Below are 20,580 nucleotides of genomic sequence, written 5' to 3'. Positions count from 1 at the left end.
AAAACACATGAGAGTTAGTGTCATTTGAACATACAGCCTGTGAGCCACATTTTATTTGAACTAGACGGTGTGTCTTCATCATTAAGAAAATGTATTCTTTTATTTATTCATGTTTTTAATTCAGCAAATATTTGTTGTGTACCTATTGTGCTCTAGGCACTTTTCTGGGTACAGAGGAAAGAATGGTAAATTCTAGAATCAACAACCTTGTCTTCCATTCCCAGTGCAGCATTTCACGTTATTTTGTCACTATATTTTTTTTTCTTTTCATTTTGACTTGACTACTTATGTAACATCTAAAATACGTGGTTCAGAAAGTTTGACATACTGTTTTATGCACGTCATTCTCATTGACTTGTGGCAGCAAACAAAAATAGTTGTTCATTTTGTCCACTTGCTAGTTCAATTCTTTTAGTGATGAGTGTGATGCTGGCAGAGAGAAGCAGGGAATGACACTGGCTTATGCACATTAACTACACTATCAGATGCAAGTACTTACATGGAAGTAGAAAAGGAAATTTCTCGTCCCAATGGCCTAAAACAAGCTCAAGCCAGGGATTTAGACTGGGCCAATAAGACAATCTGTGCATTGTCGCTTCATCCAGGTGCACATACCTCCTTGACACCTGCTTGCCATTGGTCAAAACTCACATACCCAGTTTCCCAAAGTTTGGGACAAAAATAGAAGTTCCAGAAGATTATTCTACTTTCTTTTATCCTGGAGGTATCCGAAGCAGGCTAATTTACCACAAACCAAACCAACAAATGACTGATTAATGATTTAGACTTAACTGACCAGTTTTTATTTTATCTTTATAAGACAACATCATGTCAAGGAATGTTCAGTTTACCTCTGATCCAGCTTCTTGCAGCTACAGATGGGGATAGTTGGGGTAGAAATAGATCCCTTTACTTGCTGAAGAAAAGATGAAAGCGGGGTCAGCATATAGCATGAACTCAACTGCCCACACCAGAGAGCTTAGGGTCTTAGGAAGAGAGCAAGGATACTCATGGGTCTTCTGCCAATGGCCTATCAGTGAATTTACCTGGAGCCACAACAATGAGCTACTTTGGTTATAATCATTCAGTTTACTGGAGCTGACACAATGTAGCATCCAAATCTTTTAAATAGGTCTATTCCTATACAAGCATGTCATAATATGTTCTGTCCATTTCTGCTTACCAGGACGTAGAATGCCCATAACTATGTGATAATTTCAGGGAGGATGAAATTGTTTAGCTATATATTAATTAGATACCTTTTAGAATTTTTTCCTCCATGTGGTGGATAATATTTTGCCTTTAGTAAGGAACATTGTAAAGAAGGTTGATTTAGAAAGTGGAAAATCTTTGATTATCTTATACATATCCCCTAGACAATGAATATGCTCATAATATTCTCATCAAAATCTGCCTTTAAATTATTTTAATCTAAATTAAATTTTCTAAGTAATAAATGACACCAGCTAAAACTTATAAGGCTATTTGGAACTATTAAGTCAATGATTAAGAAGACATCAGCACCCCAAAAACTAACTCGAATACCAGTCTTTTAGATTTGTGTACAGTTTCCAGGAATATAAAAGCTTGAACAAATATAACTAACATTTAAATTGTGATTTTGCATTCTCTGTGTATTATGAAGAAGTATGTAGGCAGCCTGTAGATCTTTGGGACTATACAGATAAAGGATTTAAAGGATCCATCTACTACCAACAGAGGCTTTCCTCAGAAGAGTTATGAGGAAGACTGCAAGGACAAACAGGAAGTTAACACCCTGAGAGCTGTAGATGGTCCGCACAGCTCTTCCTTATGTCAATGCCTATGGATGGCCATTGATAAAAGTTTGGTAAAAAGGTAAATTTTTTAAAAGAAGCTCTAGAAAAGAGAAGCTCTGTCCATCACACTGAAAACATAAGCTGATAAAATTACAAAAAATTACATAAAACAAAACCCAGTAAGACAAAATGGCAAAACAGTTAATATCTAAAGATAATACCAACTTAGGGAACAGATCAGTAAAATAAAAGACAAAAGGATATCTCATTTAGATCTTGACACTATCCACATCAAATGAATTCTACACGGCTTATGATAAGGAGTTCAGTGAAAGCAAATTCGAACTTTACAAAAGCAGGAGTAAATAGTTTTAAATAATTGAATGAGGAAGGATTTTTTTTAATTTGAAATATCTGTATGTCATAAAAATTATCAAAAGACTTTATTATATATGAATTGTAAATATTTTTCTAAAACTCAAAAATAAATTTGAAAAGCAATTATCAAATGGAGAAACTATTTGTTAAGATATGACAGAAGGGTGAGCTAGCCCTGATGGCCTAGTGGTTAAAGTTCCACATGCTCTACTTTGGCAGCCCAAGTTCAGTTCCCAGGCATGGAACCACACCACTTATCTGTCAGTAGCCATGCTGTGGCAGCGGCTCACATAGAAAAACCAGAAGAATTTACAACTATATACAACTATGTACTGGGGCTTTGGTGGGAGGGGGTAAGGAAGAGGAAAGAAAGGAGGAAGACTGGCAATAGAAGTTAGCTGAGGGCGAATCTTTCCCTGTCAAAAAAGAAAAAGACATGGCAGAAGGGTAAGACTGCTAATGTATATAAAACTCATATAATTCAGTAAGAAAAACATTTGAATGCACTGTAGAAAAAAAGGCAAAAGGACACATAAAAGGAAATTCACAAAGAGGACATATGAATGAGTGATAAGCATGTTAAGAATGTTTAGTGACCAGTAAATAAAGGAATACACATTCAGAAAAAGGATGAGATTCCATTTTTTCTCTTAGATTATAAAAGCATAACACATGATGCGAACACGGGTTGGTAAGTTCCTTCATGCACTGTTGTGGAAGTATAAATCTGTACAACTTCTCCAGAAAACAATTTCACAAGAGTTATCAAGTGTCTTAGAAACATCATACTCTCTGAACCAGTATTTCAGGGTCTCTAGGACACTATTCAAAGAATAATTTAAAATCTGAGCATGAACCTGAGTCTTAAGATGTTCATCAGAACTACTTATGAACAAAAATGAGAAACAATCTATTGTCCAGAAATAAACATTTAAATATTTTATACTGTTTATTTTATAGTATAAAATATTGTGTAGGCATTAAATGTTTACAAAGTCAGCAAAGAATATGAAAATAGTTATCATATAATATTAAGTTTAAAATCAACCTATAAAGTTATAATTACAGTATAATTTCAACTTTGTAAAAATAAATACACACAGGAAAAAGACTGAAGTAAATTTACCAAAAGATTAACAATGTTTTGTCTAGTTGGTGAGATTATTGGTGTTTTTTAATTTACTTTTTGATTCTTTTCTGTAGATTTGATTTTTCCTAAATAACATATATTCTTCCTATAGTAAGGAAAAATGGTTTAAAAGATTAATGCTTTGTTAAAAGCTATAAAATCCAGTTCAAATAATTACACCTAGCTCAAGAATCTCCTTGCACAGAGACAAGGAATTGGCCTTCTAGTTAACTCTCCTACTAGATCTGTAGGGAGTGAGAATTTTTCTAGTAGTAACCCTTCAGCAAGAAATTACTCACGCTCTTGGAGGAATGAGATCCAATCAGCCAAACTGAATAGGGTCCAATCTGGAACTTGCACAGCCAGTCCCCATAATGTGGAGCTTCCGGTGCCCAGAGCTAGACGAAATTCTCTATTAACAGCCTGCACAACAGACTTGATATCCTTTGTACTCCAATAATGTTAGCCATGTTATCACATGTTTTGACAGCACTGCTCCAAAAGCCCAGAAAGACTTCAGATTGTTGTTTTCACATTTGGATTAAGAATGCTAACCTAGGTCAGCCAGCACGCACAAATCCACATTGGCATTTATCACCACGGGGAGTTCTTACAATTCCCGTGTCTCTCTACCTACTTTTCCGCCAGAGTAAAATCCCACTTCTTTGACCAGATGCATCCAATAGGGACAGTATTTGCTTCATGGAAGAACTGAGCTGCCCAGCTCTCCACCATTTATTTTGCAAACATCAGTAAAGAGAGATTTTTCAGCTGACATCTTGGAGTGACTTATTTACTCATATGGAAAACTCAGGTATTTTTCCTGTGGGAGATTATTGTAACTCTATCATCATCCAAAGGAATCCTGAGAGCATCTGCTTCTAGAATACAAGCAAAACTTACCTGGGGTTACTGAGCATGCTTAGTTCTGACAGGATAGGTTAAGCACACAGGATACGAAGACAGTAAGGGCTAGGTTGAGAGAGTGAACAAATCTGCTTATTCCTCTTGGATTTTTTTAGGTTCATTCTCTATGATGTCTAGACACTGCATCTACCTTTGTTTTTTCTTTAATCGTTTCTCTATCCATTACAGAGCTTCCTACTCCTCTTTACTCACAATTCTCCATGGGGTAATCTTTATGTTCTATTTTAAAGCAAACAACTATTTGCTTTAGGTAGCAAGATTAAATCCTATTTATTTAGCGCATAAATTCTGTGCTTACCTTTTCATACTTTCCAAGTAATCCTGATAATAAAAATGTGGACCTTGGACAAAGAAAAGCATGGTTGTAAACATTCACCTTAAGTCTGAAGACACATATCAGTATGGGAATAAATGATACATAACATTATCGAATATTTTTTTAATCCTACAAAGTTCTAAACTACATGATACAGACAGTCCCCCACTTACGATGGTTCAACTTAATGATTTTCGAATTTAGGATGATGCAAAACCAATACTCATTCAGTACTTCAAATTTTGAATTTTGCACTTTTCCCAGACTAGTGATATGCCATAGGATGCTCTCTGTGATGCTGGGCAGAACAGCGAGCACAGCTCCCAGGCGGCCCCGCGATCATGAGGGTGAACAACTGATACACTTACAGCCGTTCTGCACCCAGACAGCCACGCTGTTTGTCACTTTCAGTACAGTATTCAACAAACTATTTGAGATATTCAACATTTTATTATAAAATAGGCATTTTTAGGTGATTTTGCCCAACTGCAGGCTAACGTAAGTGCTCTGAGAAGGTTTAAGGTAGGCTAGGCTAACCTATGATGTTTGGTGGCTAGGTGGATTAAATGCATTTTCAAGTTATGATGGGTTTATCTGGATGGAACCTATATAATTCAAGGAAGATCTGTATACTATTTTATTTCTTGAACTTCTCTAGGAAACCCTAGTCATTTTAAAATAATAAAGATTCATGTACAGTCTCTTGTAAGATCTAAATATCTGCATTATCTTTACCATGTTACACAAGAAAATGCCTAAAATCTAGCAAATGAACATCCTTGCCTAGGGCCACATGCCAATATAGTGGTAAAATGAAAAGTGAATGATCAGGAAAGACATTCTTCCCTGGAAGAAAGGAAAGTAAGTAATCTGGAAAGATGACATGCAGTGCTTATGACATGTCAAAATATAAAATAAACCTGTGCATTATCTACATACATCCCCTGGAGAATGCGGCAATTTTACTACAGCTATGTTAGTGATCCAAGGGTCCCTTCCAAGAATGGCCAGTCTACTGAAGGAAGAACGGAGGAGTGAGTTCACCTCCCATTTTACAGAAAGTAATAACGCTATCACATGTGAATTCTCTCAGCACGCTGCCACGAACCTCCACGCATTTGCATTCACTCTTACCTCTTTCTCTCTCTCATCAAAGACAAGATCTTTTTCCTAAATCCAAGGTTTGTCTCCACATGTGCTCTACCTCATGTCTTTAAAGACCTTGCTCAATCCATTATCCTCGTTTGCTTGTGCATTTTCAATGTTTCTCTTTCTTTTAGAATTTTCATATGTACATATAAATATATTTAAGCTACACCCATATTAAAAACTACTCTTTTTTAAAATATCATTTTTGAACCACTTTCCGTTTATAGAGTAGCTTTGTGAAAAAACTTGTCGGTAAGTCCTGACGCTATGTCCTCATCCTTCACTCAGTTAGCCCACTGCAGTGTAGCCTCTACTCTATAAAGAATGAAACTCAAGGCTTCAACCACACAAATCCATAGCCTATATTGCTTCCCCTGAGCTCTACGCTCATCTCTCCAATTTCTTATGACATATTTTTCCTTGGCAATATCAAAGAAATTTCAAGGTCAATGTGAATGAGAATGTAGCTCATTATGTCTCTCCTCTAATGTTTACTTTCATACACTCTTTGTCTCTGAGAATGCTATGCCCACCCACCAATCTGCCCAACTGCAAAACTTAAGGTTATACTAAATCTCATCCTTTCCTTCACCTTGAACTTCCAACAAGCCCCAAAGCTATATCGTATCTCTTAACTATTTCTTAAATATGCCACAACTTTCCATTTCCTGTGTCATTCTCTCTAGTTAAGGTTTTCGACACTCTTTGCCTAGACTACTAAGATGACTTTCTAACTAGATTTTCCTGCTTCCAATCTGGCCACTATTAAATCCACCTTCTCTTCTACTAGCAAAGTGATCTTCTTTAAAGTTATTTAAAATCTTGTAATGTGTTCACTTTACCATTAGAACAAATTCAAGCTCCACATCATGATATTTAGGACTTTTATCATTTTGTCCTTGACTACATTTCTAATCTCATCTCAGCCGACCACCATTGCTGCACATCCCATACTCCAGCCATATCAAAATACTGTTGATTTGCCAAATGTATCATACTTTCTCATGATGATATGGTTTTATACATCTTTCTTCATCCCACAAATATGCCTGACTCTGTTTTGATTCTAGCTAAATTATATTACACCTTCAAAAATTACTCAAGTGTTATATTTCAACTGAAACGTTTGACTACTGTCCTTATCTTCCTCCAGATCTGTGTTGGTTCCTTTTCTCTGTGCTCCAGGAGACTCCTGTGTTGACCTCTTCCTAACCCTATAACAAGAAGTCTGGAGGCTGAACACTGTAAAGAACAGAAATATTGAAGCACCTTACCTGAGATAATACAAATAAAATGTCAAAGAATAAATGATGAACTGGAGGATATGAATGAGCCCCAAGAGCATGACACCAATTTCCCTATTTCCCCCTCTCCCAAGCCCCTGACAACCACCACTCCACTCTCTGCTTTTGTGACTTTGACTAGTTTAGATATCTCATAGAGGTGGAATCATGCAGTATTTGTCCTTCTGTAAAATCACACAGTATTTGTCATTCTGTGACTGGCTTATTTTACTTAGCATAATGTCCTCAAGGTTCATCCATGTTGCCACATATTGCAGGATTTCCTGCTTTTTTAAGGATGAATAATATTCTATTGTATATATATACCACATTTTTCTTTCTTCATTCATCTGTTGATGGACATTTATGTTGTTTCTGCATCTTGGCTACTGTGAATAGTGCTGCAATGAACACAGGAGTGCTACTATCTCTTTGAGATGCCAATTCTAATTCTTTTGGATAAACCCCCAGAAGTGGAATTGCTGGATTATATTACCAAGCTACAGTAATTAAAACAGTATGGTATTGGCATAAACATAGACATATACACAGAAGAGATAGAGAGCCCAGAAATAAATCTAGGCATTTACTGTCAACTGATCTTCAACAAGAGTGCCAAGAATACACAATGGGAAAAGGATGGTTGGTCTCTTCAACAAATGGTGCTGGGAAAACTGGATATCCACATGCAAAAGAATGAAATTGGAAACTTATCTTACACCAGAAAAAAAAAAATCAACTCAAAGTAGATTAAAGACAAATATAAGACCCGACACTATAAAACTTCTATAAGAAAACATAGAGGAAATCCCCATGACATTGGTTTCGGCAATGATTTCATGTGATATAGCAATGGCTTTAAAATGGACAGGCAACAAAAGCAAAATTGAATGAGTGGGACTATATCAAACTAAAAAGCTTCTGCACAGAAAGGAAACCATCGACAGTGAAAAGACTTCTAGCATTTTTATACTGCCTTCTATTTGTTGTTTTTCTTCTTTCTTCCCACACATAGATTACTTGCTAAATTAACGATCTGGCAAGGCAAACCCTCTGATACTCAGGATCGAAGCTGAAAGATGATTCCTCTGTTGGTGATTTTGGCAGTGGTGGGAAGAATGGGAAGAAAATGGGTTGGAAGGAGGAGAAAAACAATTTTAGACAAGCTTCCCAGAAATTGCCGAGAAAGCCGTTGGATATCAAGAGATAACTCCTTGGTTCCTGTTGATCCCTGGTTTTAAGAAACAAGTATAATGTTTTACAGCAAACCTAGCTCTCTTGATTGTAGAGAAAACATTTACCCAAAAGTCAAGTAATTTCTTAGCTGGTTTTCATGACAGCTGTTACACACAACAAAGGAGAGTTCTACCCCAGACATGGTTCTAACTTCTCTTCTTTACTGTGTTCTCACAGCCTAAGGATATGACAAGACCAGAGGCTGAACACTCTAAAGAATAGATGGATTGAAGCACCTTACCTGAGACAATACAAATATAAAATCAAAGAAGAAATGATGACGAGGAGGATGTAAAGCAGCACCGTGAGCGTGACGCCGAGAATGCCTGATTGCATGCTTCTTACAAACGCCCAGTACAACTTTGCTGCATCAGCTACAGGACTCTCCCCATTGTGTGTAAGCCGCTGACAAAAGAGAATACAAATTAATCAAATAAGGATGCAAACACCGATCGACAAGTTAGAGTAATATAAAAACACAAAGACTATATAATACTATAATTTATTTTTAAATTAAATTTTCAAGGTAGTGGAAGATCACTGGATCTTCAGCTGCACAAAGAAAAAAAGAAAAAGACTGGGTTTGTGTGGTTGGTTTACCAAGTTTTTCTCATTTCCCTGTAAGCTTTTGAATGTGTACACTCTACATGCAATTTATAAAGTAAAACCCATGTTTTATTTATGTACTATTAACTTCTGAATTTAATGAGCATGAGATATGAAGAAATTAAATATTATGGTGGAAAGATTCCTTTCTTTCTGAAACAGATTTGAAAGGAATTTAATTTGCACTAAGCATAAAATAGATGGCTTATTTTAGAAACTTATAAAAAAGTTAACAGGCTATTTAATGTAAGCTTCAAAACTAAAGTTTACATTAGGTCAATTTAACAATAAGTCTTTATTTTAGACAAGGAAAAACATATTCTATATTGGGTTAGAAACAAATATAAAGCAGTCAGCTCTTTTAAAACAAATATGAAATGCTATGGACCTAAAGCTTTGTCAGATGACACCCTGGACCTTTGAGTTTTATAAAACACAAATGTCCTTTAATTATGACTCTCATGATAGCCAGTGAAAGTAATATGCATTATAAACATAAAGTAGGGAAGTTTTCTCCAAATTAAGAAAGAGGAAAAATTTCTTTACTTTTTAAACTAACAATTATATTCATATAGCTTAAAAGGGCACATTCAAAACTAGCAAATCCAAATCACATATCTACAGGTAAGATCAGAAGCCTAGAGAGGTTAATTTGCATTTTTCCTACTGCAAAATATCCTTTTGTGATTGGGCAGTGACTAGAATTCAGATGTCCAACTCTCAACTACTGCTTCAAAAGTTTTATTTTTATATTCTGTACCCTTTCATTGGTCTACCTTGCAAAATGCAAGTCTGTTGCTAGAATTTTAGGCAGCAGATCTGCAAGGGTTGTCATGCATTTCTCCTATTTCAGATCTTACCTTTCTGCTGTTTCTTAAAGGTAAAGAAATAGACATGGGATTCATTGATGAAACAAGAAAAAATGATATATGTTTGATGCCAATAACATAATCTAATTTATAGATGTTAAATATTCATTTAACCCACATGTATTGCACTGAATGCCTACTCTGTGTCATTGAGCTCTGAAATAAAAGAGTGAATAAAATTAGACAAAATCCCTAACTTCTTGGAGCTTACTTTAAGTGTGTGTGAGGGGGAGAGGAGACAAATGCTAGTAACTATATAAATAAGATTAAGCAACATATATGTTATACTAGAGGATGATATTATGAAAAAACTTAAAGCAGAAAAAAGTCATAGGAGAGATAGGGGTGTGTTATTAAACACTGCAATCAGAAAAGATGTCTTGGAAAAGGTATCCTTAGAGACCTAAAGGATATCAGGGAATGAGCGCTATGCCTCCCAAATGGAAGTTATCACACACTGCCATATTATATCTTTGTGTGTGTATATTTTGATTCTCCAACTAGATTGTAAGTTCCTGCCTGGACCATTGGAGCAATGGCTGTTACGTCTTGTATCATCCACAGAGCATAAGTATCATCATTTCATCATAATCCTCATCCTTGTTCCTTTCATTTTCTCTGGTTGGTGCCTTAGATTTTTCAAATTTTTTCCCAGTTGGTCTTTCATTTTATTCTCCCAACAATACTTTGAAATGAGTAAGGTAGGTGTTACTATTTTTAGATATTATTACTTTTTTGTGATGCATACGAGGAAATTGAAGACTGAGGAAGTTAACTGACTTATCCAACCAACGTTATGTAGCTAAAAAATGGCCGAGCTGGAACGAGAACCCATTTCCCCCGACTCTAAGCTCTTTCTATCACTCCACAATCACTTCTAATTAATTCTCAAGAATTGTTTGCTGAGTGAAAATGCTTGCGTTCCGTCTTTGTTTGATCTTTGTTCTTGAGTACTATTCTTAACATCTATATTGAGGTCAGGAACAATGCCATATTTATTCCGTATCTTTTAAAATCCTGTGCAGAGAGTATATAATCAATAAATACATGCTGATCAATTAAAACATTCAATAGCAAATCTTTCCTATACTTTTTATCTAGATTAGGGCTCAGGCAGAGAAAGAATTTATAAACTCAATGGTCTTGTTGAGCACAGTATCATCCATGAGCGTTAGGGGAAATGCATTGCCAACCTCTGAGCCGGCAAACTAAGAGACTGACAAAGTGTTATTAGCAACATCAACAGCCGCTCAATGCTTCAGCCTCAAACTATTCTACCTGACCCATCTCCTTTTAGATTACCATGTAAAAATGTATCCAGAACAAAAACTATCATAAACTTAGATAGCACCTCTCTTGGCTGGCTGATCTATATCAAATGCAGGTGATCCTCAGCTTTGTCTGCTAAAAGCAAGTGCTGAAAGAACAGGAGGTCTGAACTCGGGCAACTTGAATCTCAGGAGTGACATTCAATCTATGATAACTATGATCTCATGTGGGGCAGTAGTTCTCCAACTTTAATGAGCATGAGAATCATCTGGAAGGCTTGTTAAAACACATAGCTCCTCCCCAGAGTTTTTGCCTCAGTAGACATGGTGCAGGGCCTGAGATTTTGCATTTCTGTTCAGTTCCCAGATGAAACTAATGCTGTTGGTCCAGGGACCTCACTTTGAGAACAACAGCTTTCGAGTGGTGCTTCTCAAACTTCAGTGTGCTGTTAAATCACTGGAGAGCATGTTCAAATGCATATTTTGCTTCACTTGGTGGGAAGATCCAAGTGTAGCCTCCAGTACTGCTGATCTGTGGATTGCATGCAGCTTTAGAGACTTTTTAAAGACAGCAAAAGTAGATGTCATCCACAATGAAACATGATGGATTCTAACTGGAAAGTCAATAATTGTGCAGATTGGAAAAGAGCCTTCAGCTGTTCTCTCCAAGTAGCAAAAGATACGGGTGCTATACTCATCTATTGGAACCCAAGTCAGCTTCCGTCAGATTACAGACCTCTGAACTGGTTCCAAGACGACCATGCTGGGGGCTACTTTCCTACAGATTACCTCAGAGGCCCCTCAAATTAAAGCTGCTCATTTTGGCAGCTGCCTTTGACACAGTGTGTTATTCCGCTATTAATCTCTGCAGGGGAACTGATTGGAATAAGGAAATCCATTCCAGGAGGGCTACAGACATTCCTTATGAGGGGATCTCAGAAGATCATAAGGGACAACTGCTCATCCACTCCAAATGGCTTCACATGTGGTGTTGCAATAGGATCAGATTAGCACCCTGTCTGCTCAGTACGCACATCAGGCCTCTGGGAGGCATTGTGAGATGTTATAGGATATGATTCTTCCTCTCTACATCTCCTGCTCAACTAACTTTGATGGTGTAGTCTTCTCCTTCTAACCTGGAGTCTGAGAGAAGTAGGAATGTGTATGAAATCCAGTTGGCTCCAATTCAATCCACTCAGAATCAGAATGAGGCTAATTAGCAAGGTCAAAAGACGTAGAGATGGAGTAGGAAACACAACAACTTCTGACTGACAAGGCTCCCTCTTTGGACACGTCACCAAGGTGTTCAGTGACACTGAGTCTTCAGAGGGTGGTCGCAGGCTAGAAGGTGAAAACAAGTCAGCCTTCCAAGTACTGATAGGCTTTCCTCAGCACATGATTCTACCTCTGATCTCCAGCAGCGGGACAAGAAACTGGATACACTGGCAGGCTGCTTTAATTCATTTTCATAAGGGTAAATGATCTACATGGTTGCAGAGTCAACTATCATACTTGTCTTCAGATTCTAAGCATTTACAACAGAGGTCATTTCACTGAGAAATAAGCAGTCAGAATTCTCTGAAAAAGTCTAAAAAACCCTTAGCAGACGCAGTGCATCAAGGTCCCCAGTCTTGTTAAGGAACCCTGAGCAAAGAGAAGGGAGAGGCTTTCTCAGTAAAGCATCTCGCACCTGTCACATTATGGTCAATCCACAGAACCAGCATCTTTGGCATCACGTAGGAGTCTGTTAAAATGCAGTATCTCAGGCCCCACCCACTGAATCAGAATTTGCATTTTAATAAGATCCCCAGGTGACTTGCATGTACCTTAAAATTGGACATGCACTGCTGTAGCATAGTGTGGGCTAAAAGATAGAAATAAAAACAGCAACAGACTTCACTGATCCTAGCTGCTTACCGCAGCACCTGACAATATCTTCATGGATGCACTTTGGACAGCAATTGGGTCTTTAGTTCTAAAAGCACATGATTAATGGTAAATTCCATTTCAAATACAGTTAAAAAGGAGAGTCCATCAAAAGACTGCATCTCTATAATCTGCTTGGCACAATGAATAAAGTCTAAACACATATATACCAACTATAAAAAGTTTTTTCTTCTTAAAAGGAAAAATATACCAGTTATGGAACATTATTCCATAAATTAAGACAATTTTATAAATTGAATATTTGATCATATTGATTTATTTATAGTATCCATCTGCTCTCTTGCTTGGGGCTGTATCGCATAGCGAGGTTTACAGTACAAAAATTTAGTTAAAATTCAAATTTCCTTTCCCTTTTCCTATCGAAATCGCTTGAAAACTTGATGACTCCAAATTAAAGTGTTTTCTGGCTTGAATTACTCCATTATTTGCTAATATCTTTAATTTTGCTTTGATAATATGATCTAAAGCTTTTGTCAACTTCAATGAAACTTACGTAAAGTAACCAAATTACAGGTTGTGGGTGGTGGTTAATAAGCAGGACAGTAAAACTTTCCCCTTGAGCCTTGCCTTGCTGGAGCTTGGCTTTTCCAAGCTATATTGACATTCCTAGATCTTCCCAGCACGCTTGCCAGATCTTTCCTATGCAGCTATTATGTCAGTGGTTCTCAAACTGTGGTCCCCAGACCAGCAATATCAATGTCATCTAGGAACTTGTTAGAGAGGCAAATTCTTGGGCCCTACTCCAGATCTACCAAAACAGAAACTCTTGGGGCAAGACTCAGCAATTTGCATTTTAACAAAACTTGCAATAGATTCTGATTCAGATTAAGATTTGAGAACCAGTACATTCCAGCAACACTAATCAGGAATTCATAGGCCTAGCAAATTCAAAGCAATAAGAGATTCAGATGTGGCAATAAATTTACATTAATATTTACATCAGTTTTGCCTCAAATTATAGCCCCAATATTCATAAGTAAGTTAAATATTTTGATATAATCAAATAGTTGTTATCAGGAATGGCATACATTTGATTTCACAAAACAATGTATTGATTCAAACTTTGAGGAAGAGATTTCAGTACAATGGGAGGAACACCAGGCTCAGAATTCACAGATCTGGGTTCTAGTCTTAGTTGCAGTGTGGACTGGCTATGTGGCCTTGGACAAATCATGTAATTCTGTGTGTCTTGTTTCTCCCAGCTGAAAAGTGAGAAGAATACTTGTCCCACCAACTTACAGTGTTGTTGTAAATATACAATCAAATAAATTGTCTGAAGCTGTTTGAAAAATACGAATTATTCTTTAAATATTAGAATTAATATTGCTATTGTTTATATCATGTACACTAGTACATCATTGATAATCATGAAATCCTAAAAGTATGTATTTTGGGGTAAAGATGCACTGCTTGTTATTTCATAAGCTTCACAAAAGTAAAAATACATGCGTATGGAGTAATTTTTTAAAATTTATTTATTAGAAATATTTTTAAAACTCTGATTCTTCTTCTTGAGTATATTTGTTACAGAAGAGTAAGTATAACATCATAAAGCAAATAAATAACCTAACCAATTAATGGAACTTCTGTATGATTACTTTTTTATAAAGTTTGCCTGTGAAAATCCTTAACATTAAAAAAAGTTGCCAACAAGTGGTACAAAAACAGACACACACATCAACGGAACAGAATTGAAAGTCCAGAAATAAAACCACACAGCTACAGACAGCTAATCTTTGACAAACGAGCTGAGAACATGCAATGGAGAAAGGAAAGTCTCTTCAAGAAATGGTGTTGTGGAAACTGGACAGCCACATGCAAAAGAATGAACGTAGACTGTTCTCTTACACCATTCACAAAAATAAACTCAAAATGGATCAAAGACTTAAAGGTAAGACCTGAAACCATAAGACTTCTAGAAGAAAATATAGGCAGTACACGCTTTGACATCAGTCTTAAAAGGATCTTTTCAGACACCATGTCTTCTCAGATAAGAGAAACAATAGAAAGAAGAAACAAGTGGGACGTCATCAGACTAAAGAGCTTCTACAAGGCAAGGGAAAAGAGGATTGAAATGAAAAGACAGCCCATCTACTGGGAAAAAATATTTACAAATCATATATCCAACAAAGGGTTAATCTCCATAATACATAAAGAACTCACACAACTCAACAACAACAAAAATCAAACAACCCAATCAAAAAATGGGCAGGGGGTATGAACAGATATTTCACCAAAGAAGATATATGGATGGTCAATAAGCACATGAAAAGTTGCTCATCATCACTGATCATCATGGAAATGCAAATCAATTCTACACTAAGATATCACCTTACACCTGTTAGAATGGCTATAATTACCGAGACAAAAAATAACAAATGTTGGAGAGGTTGTAGAGAAAAAGGAACCCTCATATACTGATCGTGGGAATGCAAACTGGTGCAGCCACTATGGAAAACAGTAAGGAGATTTCTCAAAAAGTTAAAAATAGAAACACCATATGACACAGTCATCTCACTACTGGGTAGCTATCCAAAGAAGTTAAAGTCAGCAATTCAAAGACACTTATGCATCCCTATGTTCATTGCAGCATTATTCACAACAGGCAAGACATGGAAGTAACCTAAGTGCCCATCAACTGATGACTGGATTAAGAAAATATGGTATATATATATATATATATACAGGAATACTACTCAGCCGTAAAAAATGACAAAATCATCCCATTCACAACAACATGGATGGACCTTGAGGGTATTATGTTAAGTGAAATAAGCCAGATAGAGAAAGACAAACTCTGTAGGATTCATTCACGCATGGAAGACAAACAAACACATGGACAAAGAGAACAGATTAGTGGTTACCAGGGGGAAGGGGGGCAGGGAGTGGACACAAAGGGTGAAGGGGCGTACCTATAAGATGACTGACAAATAATAATGTACAACTGAAATTTCACAATGTCATAAACTATCATAACCTCAATAAAAAAAAAGTTACCAACAAAAAATTAAAAAATGAAGTTGCTGTGTAATAATTTTGAAAAATGTACTAATTAGTTTGGATTTGATCTCCAACATTATTTCCTGCTTGTTTTGCAAGTATTTATTTAAGATAGCTAAAGTTACACTTAAGTTGATTATATTAGATAACCATAATTTTTTATTATGAGAGAAAACTTCACTTCAAGATGAGTATTGAATTGTTCATGATTACTTAAACTTCCCATGTCAACTTATTTGTGCACTAAAGCTAAATTCTACATCAAGGACTCATATCCCAATGATTTTATTTGACTTACCCCCAGGACAGTATCCACTATGAACACCGCCAATGGGTCCAGAACTGTCCATAGTCCCATGGTAATGATTAACTTTGACAAGACATCAGGGCAGGAGGCAAACAGTAGCTGACAGCCCCATCTGATCAGAACCAAAGGAAGTATCATTGTGTTCAACATTAAAGGCCCCACCACAACCACAAGCAATTCTTCTCCAATGTCAAGTGAAGAAGTTGAGTAGCAAAGCTCAACCGTGAAAGGGGAAAAATGGAATCTGTGGGAAAACAGTAAAACCACATATGTGCAAACAAGAGGAATTATACAAAATGCCAGGTGTACAAGACAACTTTAAAAACTAGGTTCTTTCTTTTTTTTTAATATAGAAAATTTGACACTTAATAGTACCACAAAATTGTGTTAGAAGTCTTCATCTTTTCCCGAACTCTTAGTACCACCTCAACAGCTCACTTTCAAGGAAAAGGCAAATTCTACCTTGTTCACTGTTCTTCTAAGTGTCATATGTAACCATAAAAGGGTATCAATTTTACACGCTGAGTAGAACGTTCTATAGACTAAGACCTGCCCTGCAGTTCACTCGCTGGTAGGCTATCTGAAATGCAAAATAAACCATTGGACTCAGTCATAGATCAATCTCTAATGGAAATCAGAAGTACAAATAAATCTAACAATTCTTCAGAGTTTTGGTATAGCTGATTAATTTTGCTTGTGATTCCTCTAGCTAGACCACTAAATACAACAACAATACTGCTAACAACAAATTTTCAAACTTCTAAGTTGTTCTAAAAGGGACATCTTGTCACAACCTAAGGATCTTAGGGTTGAATCCAAGGTGAGCCCAGCAATTTAGATAGTCTTGATCCGGGCTTTGGCACCCTCTTTCCACGCAAAGTGAGACTTCATTGTGCTCTAAATTTGCCCCCCATGCATTTCAGGCTTTTAAAGCCATTTTGTAGTTAATCCTGCTTGTGCATCCTACTTATCAGCTCTCTGCTAAAAAGAGTTCTTCCTTTTATCCACTCCTTGACCTTTACTTTGAAGGAAGTTCTATGCTTTGTTCTTATGTTGTTGTGAATACCAAATAAAGTAATATGCGTACCTTTCTTGGCAGAGGGCTTAACATAGAATAAGAGCAGAAGAAATGCTTATTGTTGCTGTAGTTATTATCATGTCTCATAACTACGATGGGACACGGAACTAATGTCGGATTCAAGCCTGCAAATGTAGACAATAGGCAGCACAATATCCTAGAATATCTTAGGTCCTCTATTGCTTAAGAAATTGGATAAAGTGGGCTTTCAAGATATTTTTTTCAATCTCATTTTATTAACAATCAATAAAGACAGAGCTTCCTTTTCTATTGAAGTAAGAGAGCAGATAACAAAAAGCAACTAGCCCAAGCATTTAACATCCATCTTTTCTACTTTGGAAACCATCACAGTAACAAAGAAAAAAGAAAGGGAGAAGGGAAGGAATATACTATCTGTGTAAAAATTCTCCCTTGAAGATATAGTTATTTAGCATATATAAATTTGCATATTCTATAACGTATTCAGACATTTTTGATTCACTTTCAAAAGATGATCAAAACCTGTATGTGTATTTACGAGATATACACATATATTCCTTTTCATAGTGTCTTAAAACTGTCTTCAATCTTCTTAATTGAAAATATACACACATTTTTATTTATATCTGTACCATCTACATTTCAGAAAATGAATTTTACTTGTATAGATATCTATCTGTCTATCTCTAGTGTCTATGGAATCACGTTTATGGAGAGATAACCTTTAAAGTGTCATCTTTTTCCAGAGGATAATGGCCCAGAAAGCTGCCTGGGCTTGAGTTTGGTAATTGTTTGAATTCAATCATTTTGCAGAAGAGGCAATCTTTGCTTCTTTGAGTATAGATGATAACTCATACTTACATTACTTCTAAGATACCTTCAACCTAAGTCACTCTGATAACATCAAAATAGAATAAAACATGGTCACTAAATTCCTTTTTAGATTCTGCTCAGATATCAGAACATATTTGAACCTGCTAAATTTTAAATAAATATGGATGTACCAGTTATGTATTTGTAAATACAGGCCCATAAGATGAGAATACAATTGTAACAGAAGTTCCTGCTTTTAGATAAAGACAGTTTTGTCTTTTCAAATCATACCTGTATTTTAGTATTTATGGTAAATGGGTAGAGAGGAGTTTTGTCCTTTCATTTGGCCTATCAAGATGAAAATGCATTCCTTTGAACTTCAGGGGAAAGCACTCACTTTGTAACAGGAGTTGAAGTGGCCTGGAGGAAAAGCCACTGGCTAAGGTAATGCAGGTAGAGCCTCAGGAACCAGAGAGAAGCCACCAGCAGAATAATGTACCAGAAGCCCTGGCTTCGCCATTGAGCTAATTGAAGTTCTGAATACACTGATGCCAGCACAAAATGGAGATGCTTGAAGAATTCTCCAGATCCGCGACTATAAGCAACTGAAGAACAGCTACAAACAAAGAAATAGTAGATGAATTTCTGGGTTTAAATCACAACCAAAAGTAAAATATTGTGAGAATGATAGTAAAGACATTGTGAAATTAAAATTGAATGAAAATATTTCTTAAATATTTGGAACTCAAATTATTTATATTTCTTCTTGCTATAATGGATGACTAAAGGGGAACAAAAAGGAACATGGCTATGAACACGCAAATCAAAATAACAATGATTTATCTCCTCATACCAACTAGGATGGCTATTATCCAAAAAATAAAAGCCAATAAATAACAAGTGGTGATGAGGATGTGGAAAAATTGGAACTCCTGTGCACTATTGGTGGGAATATAAAATAGTGCAACTGCTATAGTAAATAGTATGTCAGTTCCTCAAAAAATTAAAAATAGAATTACCATATGATCCAGCAATACCCCTTCTGGGTGTATATTCAAAATAATTCAAAGCAGAGTGTTGAACAAATATTTGTACACCCATGTTCATAACAGCCTTATTCACAATAGCCCATAGGTAGAAGCAACCCAACTGTCCATTGAATGGAATATTATTCAGCCTGAAAAGGGAAGGAAATTCTGACACACGCTACAACACGGATGAAGCTTGAGGATACCATGCTACCTGAAATGAGCCAGTTACAAAAAGACAAATACTCTATGATTTCACTTATATGAGATACTTAGAGTAGTCAAATTCACAGAGACAGAAAGTAGAACGGCAGGTGACAGGGGTCCTGGGGGGGGGGGGAGTGGAGAGTTAGTGTTTAATGATAGAGAGTTTCAGTTTTTCAAGATGAAAAAGTTGCGGACATTGGTTGCAAAACAATGTGAATATACTTAACACCACTGAACTTTACACTTAAAAATGGTTATGATGATAAATGTTATGCTGTGTGTATTTTAAAACAATTAAAAATCTAAAAACATATGGAAATAAATTATCATAAACAATAAACATTTATTTAAATCCTTAAAATCTGTAATATATTCCTGCTTATCTCACCTACCCACAATGATCCCTCTTTATTAAGATTAGATTTAATTATTTGCATAGAATTTGTTAAAAGTTAACTATTTCATTTTAAAAGTTGAAATGAGTTGTTAATATGCCACTGAAAATATATGAATAAGAATTCAAAACTTAAGAATTCTTTTAATCCTTAACATGGTACTGACATTTTCTGTTGAAATTAAATATAAAAGAATTACATACAAGGTATTCTGATTTAGCTCTGATTTCCTCTGGGTTTGGTGTTGAGGGCAAGAGGTGTTTTCAAAGTTCCTAAAATTATAGGTTTTGCGGGAAAGAACATAAAGAGACGATCTGAAAATAACTGTAGAGGCAGCACTCACTCGCCACTCAGTCCCAGGAATCTGTGCAGGGAATAAAGTAGAGGCACCACAGCTTAGTGGCTAAAGGACAAGCTCTGGAATCTGACCGCCTGGGTATAATTCCTTTCTATGCCATGCTTTCCTCCTACGGAAAAGGGAGATGACAATAGTACCCATATCTGAGGGTCAATATGATGACTAAGTTACAGATGCAAAACACTTTGAACGGTCCTATCCCTGTGCCACTTTCACAAAGCAACACATACTAAATCTGCTGCTTCTCCCTCTTTCTCCTCTTCCAATATTTAGCAGAGCTATTGTGAAATAGGCTGGCCTTCCATCAAGCCCAAGAAATGTAGGAGGTCTGTATAAATGCTGATAGGGTTCCTTTCATTTTTAAAGAGAGATGAACATGGATATGCATATATTTGTTATTTAATTAAAACAGTATTATTGTCGGTATATGCCATCATCAGTTTATTAAAATGTTGGTTCTTTTAAACCAGTAATCAATCTTTATAACAACTATATTCCAAGTTCCTGGATTAGCTTGTCTAATTCTATT

At 36.2% G+C, this 20,580-nt stretch overlaps 1 protein-coding gene across 1 annotated transcript in view; it reads right to left on the bottom strand.

The window, feature by feature from the left end:
• LOC124227108 (uncharacterized) overlaps positions 1–20,580 on the bottom strand; it is a 444,749-nt gene that overhangs the window by 82,859 nt on the left and 341,310 nt on the right. The window contains exons 18-20 of the mRNA XM_046641003.1: positions 18,461–18,679; positions 16,185–16,437; positions 8,438–8,601 (exon numbers count right to left, since the gene is read on the bottom strand). Coding sequence (XP_046496959.1) covers positions 8,438–8,601; positions 16,185–16,437; positions 18,461–18,679 — 636 coding nt within the window. The remainder of the gene's footprint in view (positions 1–8,437; positions 8,602–16,184; positions 16,438–18,460; positions 18,680–20,580) is intronic.

The sequence above is a fragment of the Equus quagga genome, chromosome 15 (assembly GCF_021613505.1).
Source record: "Equus quagga isolate Etosha38 chromosome 15, UCLA_HA_Equagga_1.0, whole genome shotgun sequence".
Lineage (NCBI taxonomy): Eukaryota > Metazoa > Chordata > Mammalia > Perissodactyla > Equidae > Equus > Equus quagga.
Note: the sequence above shows the minus strand (reverse complement) of the source record. Positions and strands in the feature narration are given on the sequence as shown.